The 21092-nt window shown below is 39.6% G+C and overlaps 1 protein-coding gene across 2 annotated transcripts in view; it reads left to right on the top strand.

Annotated features, from left to right (window-relative positions):
• The window catches only part of smpd3 (sphingomyelin phosphodiesterase 3), a 146507-nt gene extending 126790 nt beyond the window's left edge, over positions 1–19717 (top strand). For both annotated transcript variants that reach the window (XM_060928403.1, XM_060928401.1), the window contains exons 7-8: positions 4772–4934; positions 17708–19717. In XM_060928403.1, the coding sequence (XP_060784386.1) occupies positions 4772–4934; positions 17708–17809 (265 nt within the window). In that variant the 3' untranslated portion in view covers positions 17810–19717. The remainder of the gene's footprint in view (positions 1–4771; positions 4935–17707) is intronic.
• The last annotated feature ends 1375 nt before the right edge of the window (positions 19718–21092 follow it).

The following is a 21092-nucleotide window of genomic DNA, read 5'->3' as shown; positions in this document are numbered from 1 at the left end:
AGTGTTGTCAAGTTTGCTATCTTAGTTCCAGAAATTTTGTTTATTTGAGTGACTGAACTTGAACTTGAGGGGGCTAGTCAGCTAGCAAGAAAGCTGCGCAGGTATGCCAAGCATTGCTGATTTAATTTTGGCGAAGCCATTTGCCAGTCTTCCTTTCGAGATTAAAATTAAAAAGCAGGGTAGACCAACGCCTCAAATTGACTTGGTGAAAAAGGTAGGGAATAATACTCGTTCCTTTCAGCTCTCCTGGTACGAGAAAGTGAATTGGCTAACAGCAAGTGACCCACATCAACAACAGTAAATAGGCTACTTTAGTAATATGTCATGGATGGACCAAAAATAGAGAATCTATTTAAAATGTTTATGCTGAGTATATTATATTGGAATATATATTTTTCTGGATATGAATTAAACACAGCTACAATTTGGAAAACATTTTTAAACAAAAACACAGCCGAGAACATTTCACACTACAGACCTGGACTAAAAGTGAAGGGTTATCAAAATTGTCAATAAAACATTTCTCAGTCAAAATAAGTAAAATATAGGGAAAGTGTCATTGAATGAAATGTGTGGCACCCAGCTCTATGTTTGGCTCCCCAAGGTCAGTGCTTGTGCCTATTCCAGAACACTCTGCTGTTACTGCTGAGGTTCCTGACAAAGAGCTGCTTTCAATAATGATCAATTTTTAAACAACATGCCACAATTTTAAAATATAAAATGTTAAAATATACCCCCCCCCCAACACCACCATCATGTATATTGGACAGTAGGCTAATGGGCCAAAAGAACCTGTTATTTCACAGTTTGTGACCCTGCCAACAATCAGCCAGATCAGAGGCAAGAGTATGGGCAAAATTGATGTTTTTTCTTTTAAAATCTGAAAATATCGTAACCGACCAGCCTCCCCTGTTTGAAAGACTACTAGCCGCCACTGTTAAAACTGTAATTGATTTTATGACAGTTAATACAACCCCAATTCCAAAAATGTTGGGACGCTGTGTAAACTGTAAATGAAAACAGAATACGATAATTTGCAAATCATAAAAACCCTATAGTTCATTGAAAATAATACAAAGGCAACATATCAAGTGTTGAAACTGAGAGATTTTATTGTTTTTTGAAAAATATATGCTCATTTTGAATTTTATATCAGCAACACGTTTCAGAAAAGTTAGGACAGGGGCGTGTTTACCACTGTGTTGCATCACCTCTCACCTCTACTTTTAACAACACTCTGTAAATGTTTGGGAACTGAGGAGACCAATTGCTGTAGATCTGAAAGAGAAATGTTGTCCCGTTCTTTTCTGATATACAATTTCAGCTGCTCAACAGTTCGGGATCTCCTTTGTTGTATTTTGCACTTCATAATGCACCAAATGTTTTAACTGGGAGACAGGTCTGGACTGCAGCAGGCCAGTTTAGCACCCAGACTCTTTTACTGCGGAGCCATGCAGTTTTAATATGTGCAGAAAGCGGTTTGTCGTTATCTTGCTGAAAGAAGGAAGGCCTTCCCTGAAAAAGATTTTGTCTGGATGGCAGCATATTGCTCTGAAACGTGTTTATATCATTCAGCATTCATGACGCCTTCCCAGATGTACAAGCTACCCATGTCATGTGCAATAATGCCCCCTCATACCATCACAGATGCTGGCTTTGAACTGTGCACTGATAACAAGCCGGATGGTCCCTCTCCTCTTTAGCCTGGAGGACGTGGTGTCCGTGATTTCTAAAATGAATTTCTACTTTTGATTCATCAGACTTCAGGACAGTTTTCCACTTCGCCTCAGTCCATTGTAAAAGAGCTCGGGCCCAGAGAAGGTGGCAGTGTTTCTGGATATTGTTTATATCTGGATTTAACTTGCGTTTGTGGATGCAGTAATGAAGTGTTTTCACAGACGATGGTTTTCTGAAGTGTTCCTGAGCCCATACAGTGATTTCCACTACAGACACGTGTCTGCTTTTAATGCAGTGTCTCCTGAGGGCCTGAAGATCACAGGCATCCAGTGTCAGTTTTCAGTCTTGTCTCTTGCATACAGAGATTTCTCCAGATTCTCTGAATCTTTTAATGATATTATGGACCATAGATGATGTGATCCCCAAATTCTTTGTAATTTTACATTGAGGAACATTATTCTGAAATTGTTGCGCTGTTTGCCCACACAGTCTTTCACAGAGCAGTGAACCCCGCCCCATCTTTACTTCTGAGACACTCCGCCTCTCTGGGATGCTCTTTTTATACCCAATCATCTTACTGACCTGTTGCCAATTAACCACATTATTATTTTTTTTTACCATTATGCAACTTTTTCAGTCTTTTGTTGCCCATGTCCCAACTTTTTTGAAACTTGTTGCTGATATCAAATTCAAAATGAGCATATATTTTTTCAAAAAACAATAAAATTTCTGTTTCAACATTTGATATGTTGTCTTTGTACTATTTTCAAATAAATATAGAGTTTCCATGACTTGTAGATTATCTCATTCTGTTTTTATTCATGCTTTACACAGTGTCCCAACTTTTTTGGAATTGGGGTTGTAGAATAATCCCCAAAAAACATATTGTTAGACTGAATCACTTCATGTTTATTCAAGTTGAATGGACGAATCAGGAATAGAAGACAGCCAATAATGTGGGGGGAGGGGTGGGAGTCATTTAGTTAATGTTTTATGGATAAATTAGGTCTAAAATGTACATCAAGCATCGCTATTGGTGAAAGTTTGTTGCAATTTGCATTATTGTTCAAAACTGATTCAATAAAGATTTCTTTTGTAGGAAAATAACAAAAGGTTTATCTCAGAGATGCGAAATGTACCCTGAATTCTAGAATGACCCATGTATTCATTGGGATTCTTTGTTTATAAGCTAACAACCCTTAATTTTCCACAGAACTCTTCAAGAACCAAAGAAGAACCCTATATATTAATTGGGAACCTTTTTTGGAAGATAAGAATCATTAGATAGCCATTGAACCCTTGAAGAATTATTGGAAAGCCACTTGATTTCCCCAAGACTGTAACTATTAATTGCTAACTCTTTTCAGTGGCTAAAGATCCTTAATTATCCAAGAGTGTATGTATTAACGAGGAACCATTTGTTGGAAACCCATAAAGCTAGATGGCCTTTCGATTTCATAAAATCGGTGAAATTTAGTTTCCTCTGAAATGTGGTCATTGTGATATATGTTTATTTCTGTAATATATCACAAACTACCAGTCCATTCTGTTCTGTGGCTGGGAAGTTATTTAATTTGACGGGATTAAAGCAAATAATGTGCATGAAATCGCTCGCTTCGCGCAGTCGAGCAGACAGAGGAAGTCCGTGTGTGTGCGCATGCGCAGGTTTACCTTTGACCGTGCACTGACAGTTACATCATTTTGTCGCTAAACAAACAGCTGATCGCACCAAGGTGCTCGCTGAGCGCCGATATTTATTTATTTATTTATTAGTTTGGTCCTGGGCGGCACGGTGGTGTAGTGGTTAGCGCTGTCGCCTCACAGCAAGAAGGTCCTGGGTTCGAGCCCCAGGGCCGGCGAGGGCCTTTCTGTGTGGAGTTTGCATGTTCTCCCCGTGTCCACGTGGGTTTCCTCCGGGTGCTCCGGTTTCCCCCACAGTCCAAAGACATGCAGGTTAGGTTAACTGGTGACTCTAAATTGACCGTAGGTGTGAATGTGAGTGTGAATAGTTGTGTGTCTATGTGTCAGCCCTGTGATGACCTGGCGACTTGTCCAGGGTGTACCCCGCCTTTCACCCGTAGTCAGCTGGGATAGGCTCCAGCTTGCCTGCGACCCTGTAGAAGGATAAAGCGGCTAGAGATAATGAGATGAGATGAGATGAGTTTGGTCCTGTGTTTTCTTTCCTTCGTATATAACATAACGTCTTTTCTTCTCGCTTTCCGTTACTGTAGTCGGTCTTTCACGTTTCATTCGCACGCTCACGTCCTCCATTTTTCTCTCCTGTTTCACATTTGTATCCCACAATGATTTGCGCGAACGGGGAAAGTCCACCATGTGATGCATGACGTAGTATCTTGTATTGGGTCATGGTGAAGCAGGAAAAAATAGCAGAGAATTTAGGGCCACATGGCTCTAAATTCATTAATTATTCTATTTTTTAAAAAAACTAATAAATTAGAAGTCTGTGATTCGAATTCAGTAGCTTTCGGTCCACTGAACAAAAATAATTGGGTGTTGGGAAAATTATTTTTTTGACCTACACATGAAAAATCTGAAAGACAGTCTAGCTTTAATGAACCCTTGAAGATTTTCCCCCTAAAAGTATAAGTCCTGTCTTAAGTGTGTTCTACAAAGTCCAAAATATTTTCTTCTTAATACTTAGAACTACACACTTGTCACTTTTGTGCACTATTTAGCATGTTCCTTGTTGATGTCTAGTGTAAATTATCCATTACCGACTGATCTCCCACAATGCACTGCAGTAGCGTAGTGTTCAAATGAACACCCATTGTGCATTTTTGTGCTTTGGAGGTCGAAGGAATTTCTTGTTTCTATCCAAAGTTTCTCTCTCCTGTTTATTTGTAGCATTTTCTCCTTATTTCACCAATGTTTTTCATTTCAGACAAACAAAAGAACCTTTTAAAGCAAAGCGTTTCTCCAAATCCTTGGCATTTCCATTAAGCTTTTTTTAAGCTTGGCATTTCTCTGAATACTTGGCATTTTAAAGCTGGCTGGACGCAATCCAGGTGTATTTATGCATGAATGTACCAGCCTCTGATTAACCATCTCTCCCTGTGTTCCTTTTCTTTAACAGGGTTATGGAAAATGAAGAGGCCAGGAAAGAGTACTTGGTTTTCCCAGCGAGTAAGAACCAGTGTCCAAGTCAGAAGGGTCAAAAGATCCCTCTGAAGGGAAACGGACGTAGGATCGACTACATCCTGTACAGAGAGGAAGGCCAGCATGCTGACTGGAAAGTGGTCAGTATGACAGAAGCACTGATCTCTGTATAAATATCTGGACAGCTCACTGGTCAGTCAGGCTGAAGCCATTTAGCTGCCATATTACCACGCACATCAGATTGGTACGATTGGATCTGTGACTAGGAAGCTACAGAAAACTGGACATGTTATTCGTGTAATTGTTGAGAAAAAAGCACAAACTGGACATGTTATTTACACATGCGTGTGTGTGTGTGTGTGTGTGTCAGGGTGTGAATGGTTGATTTTTGTGGGGGTGTTTGTGTTTTAATCATAACTTACCGTATTCAGTACATTTTATCATCATAGATACATTCAGGGGCGGCACGGTGGTGTAGTGGTTAGCGCTGTCGCCTCACAGCAAGAAGGTCCTGGGTTCGAGCCCCGGGCCCGGCGAGGGCCTTTCTGTGCGGAGTTTGCATGTTCTCCCCGTGTCCGCGTGGGTTTCCCCCACAGTCCAAAGACATGCAGGTTAGGTTAACTGGTGACTCTAAATTGAGCGTAGGTGTGAATGTGAGTGTGAATGGTTGTCTGTGTCTATGTGTCAGCCCTGTGATGACCTGGCGACTTGTCCAGGGTGTACCCCACCTTTCGCCCGTAGTCAGCTGGGATAGGCTCCAGCTTGCCTGCGACCCTGTAGAAGGATAAAGCGGCTACAGATAATGAGATGAGATGAGATACATTCAGGAAGATGACTGCAGATTTTAATAATAATAATAATTATTATTATTATTAAAATTAATTATTATTATTATACATTTATATTATTTACATAAAAATGTTTATGTAATATAAATAATAATATAGTTATATTATTTATATAATTTAATTATTATTATTATTATTATTATTTTTAATTATATAATATTACTTTTTTTAAAGATTTTTTAAAAAGTTATTAAAGTTTATGTATAATACAGGGTTCCCGCGGGTCCTTAAAAAGTCTTAAAAAGTCTCAAATTGAAAAAGTTAAATTTAAGGCCTCAAAAAGTCTTTAAAACACCCATATTTTTGTCCTTGGTCTTAAATTTTAATTAGTCAAGTCTTAAATTTACATTCTTTCATTCCCGCGAAGCGCTGTCCGCAGAAAATAAAATATTAAACACTGTAGAACTAATCATACGTTGGTTGTATTTTTCTACGTGGTGATAAAACTACAAATCCCATTGCTCACTGCAGGTAGGCAATGGCCCAGTTTGTCCACTAGGCTACCTGCCCGCTGAATTCGTGCAGTAGCAAGTCAAGGTTGTTAGGCATGTAGGCGAGGCTACGTTAGTTTCAAAGAACATGGGGAAGTGTGTGTTCAACGAAACTTGGCTCGATAACGGTGAGTTTTGCAGCTGGTTACAAGCTGTCCCCGGCAGTAAATATGAAGCTCGCTGCAAAGTATGCAAGAAGATATTACAGTTAGGGACATTGGGTGTGAAGGCGCTTGAGTCTCATACCAAAGCGGACAAACACCAACTTGCCATGAAAAGCCTTCAGCGGAGTCAAAGCATCACACAGTTTTGTTCCCCGTCCCAGCCGTCTACATCATCGTTGATGCCTGGCCCCTCCGGACTCCAGGGCAATAATGTTACAGCTTCGTCAAGTAGGCCTAGGCCTAATGATCTTTGGTCTACTTTCAGGTCCACCGAGACCTCAAAATCGGAGGTACTTTGGATTCTCCACACAGTGACAAGACATATGTCATATAACAGTAACGAAAATATCAGTGACCTTTTCCAGGCAATGTTCCCCGACTCGAACATTGCGAAAACGTTTACATGCGGACCGAACAAAATCGCTTACATAGCAAGATTTGGCATAGCGGACTTCATTAAGAGAGAACTAATAAACGCCATTAGTGGACAGTATGTCTTGATGTTCGACGAAAGCTTCAACTCATCCACCAAATCCAAGCAGCTGGACCTCCACGCTCATTTCTGGAGCAATGGAGAGGTGCGGTCGAGATACATGGGATCTCAGTTCATGGGACAGTGTAGGACCTTCTGAAGCACATTGAAGTAAGTCATGGCCTACTTTTACTGAGCAATTTGTAGACAGGCTAATGCAATAACAATAACGTTAAACCTGCATTTGAACATCATGTCAAAGGCTACCCATCTAGAGGAATATGCCATTACAAAATTGAATGAGCTATAGTCTATTGTAACGTGCATGTCTTGTGATCAGCTATTTTCTAGCCTACGGAAATGAAAGCCTAACGTTAATGATTTTTCAGTTGGCATATTGTCCACACATGGAGTGAAAATGAGTAGCCTATTGCATTCCAGATTCAAATTCGACATGTTGACATGTTTTTCTGTCAACAAGGAGGTGGAGACCGAAAACATGCAAGAGGACACAATTGTTGCACAGAGGCTCATACCATATGTGACTTTGCTGCAATGCATGGGGGTGTCACTCAGGTCCCCCTCACCAAGGAACTAATGGCATCTGTGAGTGCAGCCCGGTCAAAATATCGACTCTTTCTCGATCAGGAACGCATCAGAAAAGAAAAGGAATCCCAGAGCCAGAAAAGAAAACTGGCTGAGCAGTCTCTGGAGGACCTGAAGAAAAGGAAGACAAGCTTAGAAGATGTGTCTGCCTGTCTTGCCAGGGAAGCAGATGCACTTGCAGAAGAAGCTGAGAGCAAGGCTGGCTCCAAGATGGCTCAGCTTCTTTCCAAGTCCAATGCCCTGAGAAGGGCGTACAAAGACAAACTTGCTGAACTGAAAGCCCTTGAAACTGAGATCGGTGCTAAAGGGGATGAACTCAGACATTTCTGGGTTAGGATGTGTATATAGCCTACTAGTGAACTCATCTCATTATCTCTAGCCGCTTTATCCTTCTACAGGGTCGCAGGCAAGCTGGAGCCTATCCCAGCTGACTACGGGCGAAAGGCGGGGTACACCCTGGACAAGTCGCCAGGTCATCACAGGGCTGACACATAGACACAGACAACCATTCACACTCACATTCACACCTACGGTCAATTTAGAGTCACCAGTTAACCTAACCTGCATGTCTTTGGACTGTGGGGGAAACCGGAGCACCCGGAGGAAACCCACGCGGACACGGGGAGAACATGCAAACTCCACACAGAAAGGCCCTCGCCGGCCCCAGGGCTCGAACCCTGGACCTTCTTGCTGTGAGGCGACAGCGCTAACCACTACACCACCGTGCCGCAAGCCTACTAGTGTTGTGTTGCAAATACGGATGTCAGGAAGTTCTGTTATCGCCAAGTACTTTGATTATGTGTTTTATTTGATATTTTTCTATAACTAAATCAATAAATGGAATGTTTTGAGAATATCTGGGATAATTCGAATGTTTCTAGTAATGCGTCGTGTTGGTCTTAAATTTTTACGCATAATGGTCTCAAAAGGTCTTAAAAAGGTCTTAAATTTAATTTACTGAAACCTGCAAGAACCCTGATAATATTACTTTGATGATAATAATAATGTAAACATAAAATAATAATAATGATAATTATTATCATTATTATTATTTTATTATAATTAATATGATTAATTGAAATAATTAATTGATATTATATAATGCTTATAATGCAGTTATATTATTTATAATTATTTTATATAATTTATAATTATTATGGTTGTTATTATTATTATTATGCTTTACATAATAATGCTTATGTAATAATAATAAAAGTAATATTATATAATTATATACTTTTATTATAATTAAAATAATCAATTGATAGTACATAATTATATGATTATATTATTGATATTAATTATTTTTATGTATTTATTTATTTTTAATTTGACCAAATAGAAAATACATAGCCAATACATGCATAACAGAAAAGAAAACAGTGTCCATTACAAAATGACAGAACAATTCTGGTTTCCTACAGAGACGGAGACAGCACATGGGTCAGGGTCCACAAAAGTCACGTCACTTCCTGTTGCTTGGAGGCATGTAAACCCTCATATACGGTTCCAGATCAGCAATTTAAAAAAAATAAATAAACAAATACTTTCTATTGCACAGAATAAAAAATGAAATGAAACTCATCATGAAAATAATGGAGGGAACAGAGAGTTACATGTAAATATTACACATTAACTATTTCAAAACAGATTGATACACTCTAAAAAATAAAGGTGCTTCAGTGGTTCTTCAAATCTCTGGATGGTTCCATGGAGAGTCAAAACTCTGTGATGAACCATTACATTATGCGAAAGGTTCTTCACATTGGAAACGGTTCTTCAGAGCCTGGCATTCTCTTACCATTTGCTGGTCAATGCACATAGGCTATGTTTACACAAATCTGTCTTCACTGCTCAAACAAATGGTTTAAATGGTTCTTTAAAGAACTGTTGCATGAATGGTTCTTTGAAGCCCTGAAAAAGGTTCTTCTATGGCATCACCCTGAAGAACCGGTACTGGCCCCATTATTTTTTAGAGTGTACCAATCTGTAGCTATTGTGACAAATTATGTATAATCCATCTATCTAGTCAGCTAAAAATAATAAAATTAAACAAGTCCTCAATGAATTACAATTTCCTGCATAATTATAACAAAACAATTATTTTTTCTCATACTCCATTTATTAGAAAATAATCATTTCCATACAAATTAATATTTCTGAAATATTAAAAAAATAACTGACAAATTTCAAGAAAACCTCAATAACATCAGGCAACATCTATTTATAATGATATCAAACAAAAATAAGATCAAAATAACAATTCAATAGTATAAAAAGCCAATGTGTATTAAAGAAAATGAGGTGTGAGATATTAGTGTGAGCACTGAGGAATAATCTATAAGTTACTGAACTCTATCAGGATCCATTCATGTATGACATGAATTAATATATAGATTTAGGCACTGCCTAAAAGTGGAGCTCCCATCTGTTTCTGGGTTGTAGAATTTTCTTATATCATGGCCAGCCTCTTTTGTTTTATATCGAGAATCAACAAAATTTAAAATAAAAATTCAGGCATGACGCACGCACGTCGTGCATGGAGATTGTCCCGCCATGATTGGGTTGCCTGTGATGGCAGGCATGCGAGTACCCAACACATGGCGATGCCAGGTGACAACAGTGACAAGTTACTCACTACTATACTGTCCTGGCTACTACTCTACTTCACACTTCACTACTCACTTCACTAGTTGTTGGGTTTCCTGCGGTGGCAGGCATGCACACACGGGACCGAAACCATCAGAAAACAACTGGATGGGTTTCTTTATGTATCCAAACTCTATGCCTATGGGGCTCCGCTATAACATGAGAAAATAATCCTGTTTCAACAACTGTTATAAATAGGAAGAAGATATACTGCATCAGAGAAAAACTGAAATAATCTCTGTAAAAATAATTATAGCAGTAAAAGAGCTGTTCAAAAAATGACCAGAGACTGAACTGGAAAAGGAAAAAACAATAACAATGACGGGGTGACAATAATTTAACAGTTATTCCACGAAATCGAGTCGTACATGAGCTGATAGCCGATGAGGCGCGTAGCACCGAGTTCTCTATAATCCATGTACGACGAGATTGAGTGGAATAACTGTTTTATTCTAACCACATTCACTGGATTTTGAGAAACAGAGCATTTTTATTTTTAATTTTTACAAATTCGATAAAGAAAACACCCAACAGAATAATTTCCGCTTAGGCGGACTTCTTAAAAACCTATCGATGGCTGCACAAATTGACTTTAGTGTTGTTCTTTTGTACAAAGTGCCGTCTCGCTGTTGTGCCAAGGTATAGAATAACTTTAGACATTTATTTAATTCTTCCTTGGACATTTCAGTTCTGTAATTTTCAAACTTCTTTGAGATTTTGAACCAGTGTAAAAAAATTCAACAAATTTTTGTGCTTAAAGATGAAGAATGTAAACAAACGGGCGAAATGACAGGAGCAATTTGTGAAAAATGCTGTAATAAGCATAATTCTTGAAAAATTTTTAAAAAGATATGTTCTTACCATCAAATACTTCCATTCCATGTTTTGTTGCTTTTTTTGTATTTTGGGGGTTTTGTTTTCGAGTAAAGTTTTTATTTCGTCCTTGGTTGGCTCAGCAACACGCTCTGCCATTTTGTTTTTCTCTACTCACAGTATATGAGCTGATATCCTAGTAGTAGAGTAGCCAATCAGAGCACGCGATTGCTCATATCCAGTGAATGTGGATAGAATAAAAAGATATGTAAGGGCTGTGGGTAAAGTTAAGAAAAATAAAAGGAGGTTAAAGGAAAAGGCAACTTTTGTACAAAATCACCACAAATAGATAGATAAATATATAAAGTAATCGATCATGGAATTTATAGAGAAAGAACAGACCGCATAACAGTATCTTTTAACTTTTAATAATATGGGCTTGCACTGAGCTCAGCGAAGATGCGTTCCGCCATATTGATCTACTGCGTGACGTCATGTGGCCCGCCACTGAAAAGAACTCTTCAGTGCTTCATGGTAATAAGGTAAAAAACCAGTACAATCGCTTCTTCAAAGTTTCACCAAATGGTTTTATTTATGCAACTTAAAGCTCATAATACTGTATAACTTTGGTCGAGTAAAAACACGGAGCAAAAACATGGCTGAATCCTGAATGACTCCTATTTGGATTTGTCCTACCAAGCCTACTGCGCATGCGTGAAGCGGCTCGGCTCGGTTTTCCCTTTCGGGCGCTCTCGTTTTCTGTTAGAATTTGGTAAAGAAAAAAAAAATAAATATTATTTACCAGCTTACCGGGTCCATGAACATAAATCTGACAGCTGACAAGGTCGGGATATAAACGACTCGAATACAAGCCACCCGCCGGGACTCCTAATCACAGTGATCTGCTTGTGAACACTGTTTTCATGGGCCCAGTGACGTCACAGATCAGAGGGAGGCACATTAACGAAAGATTCTGATTGGTTTATAGTTGCCCACAATCTCAAAATGGCTGCCTCCTCCAACTTCGACTCCTCTGTGTCAATTCATGATTTCAAAGTTAAAAATATTTTTTCATGTTCGATATATAATGGAAATAATTAACGGAATTGATTACGTATATGTTTTTCTCCTATTACACACCTGGTTTTGTACAAAAGTTGCCTTTTCCTTTAATGAAAGAAATAAAAGTCAGGAAATTATTTTCTTGGGGCAAATTTGATCGGATACAACGGTTTAAAACGTAAACCATTGACGTATTGGCTAATGAGCACTCCAGATTTTTTACGTAGAGATCAGTGATATGAAGAAGTAACATACTGTACGTCAGTCTGTTAGTTTGCTGAGATCAACACTGCCACTTTGTGGCACAGTGTCCGCACGGCCTACAGTGACTGGTAAAGGAGTGAGGAACATTTGTTTTATTTATTAAAAAGTAAGATGTACTTTTTATCCATATAGTTATAGTTACATTTAATGCTGTGAAACAAGTTAGCACTTATATTATAGCCATAAACAGTAGTTCCTTCACCAGATTCTCCTTATTTCTCTCTCTTGAAGGGCTAAAATATTTTTAAGTCATAATGTGAGATCATTTTAAGACCTATCAATATAGCGCAAACAGATATACAGTATACAATTAACAGTTATTCCACGAAATCGAGTCATACATGAGCTGATAGCCAACGAGGCGCGTAGCACTGAGTTCTCTATAATCCATGTATGACGAGATTGAGTGGAATAACTGTTTTATTTCTATCTACATTCACTGGATTTTGAGAAACGGAGCATTTTTATTTTTATTTTTTGAAAATTTGATAAATAAAAACTTTAGACAAAATGTCTGACAAAGCATCCAATACTCACACACACACTCACACACTTCGCAAGACAGGGTAAATCATCCCTAACCAGCCTACCATCTACCAGCACGTTTCTTTATAAAGGACAATTATATCCCTCATCAAAAAATTCCTGTGCAGGGATTGGCCAAGGATGGCTCACGTGACATAAAATAGTTCCACCACTGATTAAGCAATGTATCTCGTGATGTCAAAAATTAAAATAAAAATGGATATGGTGTGAGTCAGTCATGGTATATCCAGGATATACCATGAACTGACATCACAATTTCAAGTTATACAGCCGACTCGAGTCACAGCTGTGGCTCCGTCAGCATTTCTGTGTGTAGATCTACGTATCATAATCATGCCTAGCGAGGCAGGTGATAGCATGGTACATTGCACATGCGCAGGTCAAAGGTCGCTCCGACATAAGCAACGAATATGGCTGCCTCCAGTGACTTTATGCCAAGATTCAGTCTTAGGCCCCGGTCACACCGCCCAAACTTTGCTGGAGCGTTCCTGGAGCGGTGAAAAAAAATTCATCACCGCTCGTAACCGTTCACCACCGTTTAACAAAAGTTGGCCCCCGTTAAAGCAACGCCGTATACGCTCGGCCACCGCTGATGTTTCTCGAGGGGCCCTCCTACCGCGCCGAAAGTTTTGAGCTGCACAAAATATTGCGAGCGGTGAGGAGGGGGCAATTTTCCGCCCCGGCAAAGTTCACCCCCGCTCCACCAACGCCCAGTCAAAGTTTGGCACCGCTAGATGCAAGTTCGTGGACGCTTGGGTCCGCTAGGCCAACGCAGAAATCTTGAACGCTGGACCACCGCTGCTTCGCCAGCATTGCCCGGGCGGCGATTAAACGTTGCACAAACTTCGGTGGAGCGGTTGTAAGCGTTTTACGAGCAGACACGGGGTTGCTGGAACGGTGTCGGGCGTTGAAGCAGCTATCCATGGCGGCGATGAACTTTGGTTTGGCGTTGGTATAGAGGTGTCGGAGCGGGACCAGAATTTGGCTATAAATACGGGGAGAAATGGACCAGGAGCTCATTTGGAATCGAGCTGCCGTTGAGTTCAGACCTCATCTATATCGAATTTGCTCAAAGTTACAGTAAAACTGTATCACCATGGATGCTGAGAGACTTGCTATGATTGGTGCTAAACCAACTTTATACCCCCGCCGAGCCAAAGCCCGCATGCGCAGAACGCCACTATACCAACGCTCGCGTCACCGCTAAACCAACGCTCGCTACCGCTCGCTACCGCTAAACCAACGCTAAAGCAACGCCGGCTTCAGCGGTGCACCGCTAAGCCAACGCCCGTGTTTTCGATTTTTTTCCCATTTTGTGCGCGGTGACGAGCGTTGTCGAAATTCGGCCCCCCCTCCCTACTGTTCAAGGAACGCTCCAGCAAAGTTCGGGCGGTGTGACCGGGGCCTTAACACTTTTAGTGTGGAATTTTTTGATGAGGGATAATTAAGTTATTCCACGAAATTGAGTCGTACATGAGCTGATATCCGACGAGCCGTGTAGCACCGAGTTGTCTGTAAGCCATGTACGACGAGATTGAGTGGAATTGAGTGGAGTTTTATTCTATCCACATTCACTGGACTTTGAGAAACAGAGCATTTTTATTTTTATTTTTTGCAATTTTGATCAATAATAACTTTATACAAAACGTCCGACAAAATAATTTCCGCTTAGAATGTAAACAAACCGGCAAAATGACAGAAATGAATTTGTGAAAAATGCGAGAATAATAATAATAATTCTTGAAAAATAAAAATATATATACGTTCTTATCATCAAATGCTTTTAATCCATATTTTGTTGCTTTTTTTTGTTGTATTTTTGGGGTTTTGTTTTCGAGTAGAGTTTTTATTTCGTCCTTGGTTGGCTCAGCAACATGCTCCGCCATTTTGTTTTTCTCTACTTACAGTATATGAGCTGATATCCTAGTAGTAGAGTAGCCAATCAGAGCGCACGATTGCTTATATCCAGTGAATGTGGATAGAATAACTTTATTTATTCCTTGCCCTTCGGTTCTCCTGATTTGTGCATTCCTGAAATGACGCTCAGGTGACGGTAATCGATATCACACTAACCGATTTGCATTGACTCTGCTGTCGAGTCTACACTCGACTCAGTTTTACACTTTTTTAGGTAAAAATGGCTCAAATGAACTATTCCTTTAGGCAGAAGTCGTCCAGATGAGTTATTTTGCTCTTATGAAAGATGCAGCTTTCTGTAGAACCTGGTAGTAAATCAGCTTGGAAATTTTTTTGGCTGTTTAACCTTTAGGGATTTTTTTTAATTATTTTTGACAGTATTTTGTAAATCAGTGTCTCTGTGTGTATACAGTCATCCACACTTATAAAGTTATATTGATAAGTGCACAATACTGCATATGATCCATTAACACTTCCAATTTCAATAATTCATTAATCTACAGTGCTGTGAAAAAGTATTTGCCCCACCCTGATTTCACACTTCATTGTTTCAGATCTTCAAAAAAAAAACTTAATACAAGGCCAAGACAACCTGGGCAAATACAAAATACATTAAAAAAAAAAAAATTCAATTTATTGTAGGAAAATGATTATCCAACACCAACTGGTCCTGTGTGGAAAAACATAATTGCGCCCTTATTTAATAAATCAAACCAGTTAACTAAATTTAATCTGTAATTACATTCAGTTAGACTAGCAATGGAGATGAAAGATCCACTGTGGCGACCCCTAATCGGGAGCAGCCAAAAGAAGAAGAAGAAGATGACATTCAGTTAGACTCGACACACCGAGACTTGATCACTGTTCAGTCTAAACGGCACTGTATTAGTTGAGAAAATCCATTTCTAAGGATTCCATCAAACCACAGTGAGAGCCATTATCTCCAAATTGGAAAGAACACGGAGCCTGTGGTGAATTTTCCCAGAAGTGGCCAGCTGAACAAATCTCCTACAAGTACACATTGATGACTCATCCAGGAAATCACAAAAGTCCCCAAATGAACAGCTAAGGAACTGCAGACATTACTCACCTCAGATAAGGTCGGTGTTTATGATTCCACTGTTAGAGTCCGGGCAAAAATAGGATAAATTTTTCGGAGAGCTGCAAGGTGAATACCACTGCTAACCAAGAAGAACATAAAGGGTTCGCATGGCTGTGGACTGCTGAGTCAAAAGTGGGGCTTTTTGAGAAGACATGGGTCCCGTTACATCTGGTGTAAAGCTAAGACAGCATTTCACAATCAGAACATAATGCCAACAATCAATAAAACATGGTGGTGGTAGTGTGATGTTGTGGGGATGCTTTGCTACTTCAGGGCCTGGGCAGCTTGCCATAACTGGGTGAAACATGAATTCTGCGCTGTACCAGAAAAGCTCAAGTGTAATTGGGTTATGCAGCAAGACAATGATCCAAAGCATAAGAGCAAAGCCACCACTGAATGGTTTAAAAGAAACAAAATGAAGGTTTTGGAGTGGCCTAGTCAAAGTTTTGACTTGAACCCTATAGCAGTGTTGCAGCAAGACTTGAAAGCTCTCCAAAGTAGCTGAATTAAAGCAGAAGAACGGTCCAGAATTCCTCCAAAGCAATGTGAAACACTGATCTCCCATTATCAGGAGCTTTTGATTACACTTGTTGCTTCTAAAAGTGCAAAAGTGGCCAGTTCAAGTCCAGTTTCACATGGGTGACATTTGATACACTTTAGCCTTCAGCAAAGGAAATGATCATTTAAAAACAGTTTTGTTTCCTCCTTGTACCAAAAGGTACCAGAAGTTGGGCTAATGGTTAGTGTGTCTACTGGGAAATCGTGAGTTCTACTCGCAGTCGGGTCATACTGATACTGATAATGGACTTATATAGCGTCATTTCGATGAGTTCAGTAGTGCTGGAATCATCCTTTCTTACAGCTGAATTATGGACACAGCTCAACATAGCCAAGTCAAAGGCATACAAAGGCACTGCTGGTAGCCACCATACTACTTGTGCCACCAATTAGCCTAACCTGCATGTCTTTGGACTGTGGGGGAAACCGGAGCACCCGGAGGAAACCCATGCTGACACGGGGAGAACATGCAAACTCCACACAGAAAGGCCCCCGTCGGCCACTGGGCTTGACCCCAGAACCTTCTTGCTGTGAGGCAACAGCACTAACCACTACACCACCATGCCGTCATACCATTTTCATGATGGTCATACCAAAAACCATCATAAAAATGGTACCTAGTGGGATCTGGCGAGACACGTCACAATACAGATGTGAGTCAGGAGTACTCTCGGGTTACGAGAGGACTAGCCCCCTACAGTAACCCTAACTGTGGAATAGGTGAGAGGCTAAGGGCTATAGAAACTGAGATTGGTGCCGCCCAGTGTGCCTTAAAGGCCTGGTTAGTACTTGGATGGGAGACTTGTGCAAGGAGACTGCCTGGGAAGGACTTTGACTTGTCTTATATCTGGAAAACCATTCGCACTATCCAAAATATTACAATTTGGGAGATAGGGACAGTGGGCGGGGTTTGTAGATAGCATCAGTATTACATTACAGGCATTTAGCAGACGCTCTTATCCAGAGTGACATACAACATACCCAAAGCAGCCTGGAGAGCAGTTAGGGGTTCAGTCCCCTTGCTCAACAAGGGCACTTCAGCTATTCCTGCTGGTCCAGGGAATCAAACCAACAACCTTTTGGTCCCAAAGCTGCTCCTCTAACCATTAGGCCATGGCTTCCTCATCCAAGACTTGGCTCATCTGCCGATTTTCTTATGGAAATTAAATTAAGACAGATCTGTAGGTGTATTCTGGAGTCCAGTTAACATATAAAGCTCCTCTGCAAAATGCGTAAAGGTTAGCAGATCTTTTAAATATATATTTTTGGTGTTTTTTAATCTCACCTCTCACACACGCTTACATGCAGTCAGGCACATCTGACAGTCTGAGTCTCTTTGCCATAGCAAAGGTCACTTTATAGATTAAAAAAATGCAGCTGGATGCTGCGTGAGTCATAATGTGTGTATTGTTTTATTACAGGACATCGAGGAATTCAGTTTCATCACTCAGCTGGCTGGACTGACCGATCACCTCTCTGTGGCGGCACGAATCGCTGTGTCTACAGGAGAGGAGGAGTCCTAAATCCGGCTTCCTGTTACACAATGCCACGGACAGAGAGAGAGAGAGAGAGAGAGAGAGAGAGAGAGAGAGAAAGCAGAACTAAAACCTTTCAAACTGCTGAATGGAAAAAAAAAAAGAAGTGTGCGACATTTTAACTTTTGCCTCATCAATGACAGCATGGAGCCATGTCATGACACACATACACTCACGCCCACTCACACCCACACACACCCACAAACCACAGAAGGGCACGCTGTCCTTTGTTTTACCCAGAGACAACACGGCGATCTCGCTCTCTCACTTCCTCTTTTGGGACTCTCTCTACATCTCGAGAGTAAGAGTTTACGTCCTTATCATGCTGTGTCACAAGTTTGGCTCACCTCAGCTACTTTCATTTCTCCGTGGCCTATGACTTAACGAGGAGACTTTTTTTTTTGTGCCATGATTCGAGGAAGCTTTACTGGGAAACCTGGATTCAGAGTATTGCATGTCCCGAAGTTTAACACACAAACGTGTTCATGAACGAGACCTTTTCCTTTAGCTCTCCTCAAGAACCTCAGCGAGAAGTGTCTTTCTTTTCTAATCTCTTTCTAGACCTTTCTATGGCCAAGTGCACCGTCTTTGTAGAGAGTTTGTACACGGAGTCACCTGATGCGAGTGGACTCGACTCTGATCGTTAACTACAGTCGGAATAATTAACTCTCGTATTTATAGCGGTTTATTGTAGCCTATCTTTGAAATGCAGTAGTGATACCGTGTGTGTGTGTGAGTGAGCGAGTGTGTGTGTGCTTTACTTTAGATTTATTCTCCGATTGAAGATTTTTAACTGTTTGATAAATGCACAGCCATGAAAAATCACCGGCCTGCATGATGACAAAATCCTGACAATGATTCAAAGATTCGGAGGTCTCACACAACATTTCTCGGGCTTACACACACACACATTTTCAATCTCACACACTTTTTTTTTCCCCTACACACTCAAGTATTCCTACAGTAATGATTTTCAAGCTCAGTTCAATCAGCCAACCAATCAAACCTGATCTTTTTTTTCATTAGACTAAGCATAAATAATGGTTTTAATTGCGCTTCATAAAAGTTTAGCATTAGCTAACGTAGGAATCATTTCCATAAACGCATTACTGAGGTAACGTTAGCTATCTAACAGGTTAGTTTAGCTAACATTACCTCTCCAGGTATCAAGCTAGCTAGCTAATGTCAGACTAACGTTGTGTAGTTGAAGCCAATGGCAAACTAATTAACTTTACGTAATATAGAGCGGTGACTACAATTATCGACACCTTAACGATTTTTTGGCTGTTGCAAAAGTAGAAAAGACTTTCAATACGTAAATTGTGCACGAATAATTACTCAAACTTCCACTGGGGAAAAAAAAAATGAGTTGATTCCTGATTACTTAGCGTATCAGATCACGTGACGCCGTTCCACAATTATTGACAGTTTTGTCCACAGTTATCGACACCGTTCCACAATTATCGACATCCAAATAATTATTTATAAAAAAATAATCAGTATGCGGTATAAAGTTAACAAAACATAGTTTTGTTTTACACAGCCTTATATTTAATACAAAATATCTTTTATATAAATATATCCATGTCGGTGCTTACGTAAATGAGGAAGTAATTCTAATGCTTGTAAACAAATGAACTGATAACGTTTAACCTGCGTCAGAAAATCTTTTTGTTCCACTTTCTACCCACTTTCTAAGTATTTCCGTAGATCACATTTTGTTCATCATTTGTTATTGTTTGTATTAATTTCTAGTTTTGTCGTTTACCAATAAATATCAACAGGGAATTGAGATTGTAACCACATGAACATCCAGGTCAAAGGTCGCATCTCATTCCTCGAACCAAAATATAAAATGTCTACTGATATTGTAATATGCGGTCGATATTTACAACAAACTGCACAAAAAAAAAATTATTTTTTGAATGGAATAAAAAAATCTGAATATTTCAAGCATGTAATTTTTTATATGTGAGGAATTTAATTCTGGTCTAATTCTATTTATTGCAATAGGATTCCAAATACTCTATAAACATTCCATTCTGTTATGAATCAGAAAAAAGAATTATTATAAATCACCGCACTTTTATTTATTTATTTATTTATTTTTTAAAGTACTTCATCTACTTCAACAATGTTACACAAAGATCGATCCATAACAGTTGTAAATGTCACTTAATTCCACAGGGTGTCGATAATGGTGGACACCGGTGAAAGTGATCACTATTATCGACACCTCACGTGACTCACGTTTAAATACAAAATGGCGACTGTCAAATGAAATAGTAAAAAACAAAGTAGGTTTCGATGAGGAGATCATGAAATATCGGTGAATTTGATCAGTAAAAACATGTCCATGATCTTTCCACCATGCTCACCTGCGATGATAACGTCCGGGTTTTCCTCAGATTGCTGATCGTGCTAAAAAAATTCTATCTCAGGTAACGAGCTGTGTCATCAGACGACAGGATCAAAGGGCGAGGGGGGACTACTGGTTGATTAATTAACCAGTAATAACTGTTGTAACTGAAACTCACCTTTGTAAAATTGTTTTTTATTGGTAAATCTGAAAAGGTGTCGATAATTAATTACGGACTGTCGATAATTGTCGCCGCCGCTCTATTGCGCAATGTAAATCGGTAGCCATGTTGGCTAGCAAGTTAGCTAACATTACGCTATTATGTTGTCTAAGCTTGCTAGCAAATCATGAAGTCAAAACGAATGACTCGCTAGTTAACTTTAACCTGTGATATCCTTGTTCGCAAATCAAGTCCGTTTGTTTTAATCAAATATAATTTAATTTGAATTATTTTGTGTACTAAAACCAGTATTTTAAACTAAGCATACTGAATATTCAAGAAGTTATATGTCAGGTTTGGCTGATTGTGTTTAATTTAAGCTCCGCCCACACCGAGACAGAGCAGCCTGTCACTTGCAAATTCAGGAATTTTTTTTTGTTTATTGCTCTAAAGTTTGAAGTGAGTTTGCAGTACAGTAAGAAAAGGCTCCTTGTTCAGAATAAGAAGGCTTTCTGTGTCCCCTCTGAGCTGAGACGACCGCACCTGTGCAAATGTTTACACCCCCATTACTCAACACTATGGAGGACACTGGCCTCGGACCGAAAATGACTACGGCACATGAACTGCTGTACTTTCTATTCATCTGTCACTTTGTTTGCTTTTATATGCTTTCTTTCTTTCTTTCTTTCTTTCTTTCTTTCTTTCTTTCTTTCTTTCTTTATTATTATTATTATTATTATTATTATTATTAT

The sequence above is a fragment of the Neoarius graeffei genome, chromosome 8 (assembly GCF_027579695.1).
Source record: "Neoarius graeffei isolate fNeoGra1 chromosome 8, fNeoGra1.pri, whole genome shotgun sequence".
Lineage (NCBI taxonomy): Eukaryota > Metazoa > Chordata > Actinopteri > Siluriformes > Ariidae > Neoarius > Neoarius graeffei.
Note: the sequence above shows the minus strand (reverse complement) of the source record. Positions and strands in the feature narration are given on the sequence as shown.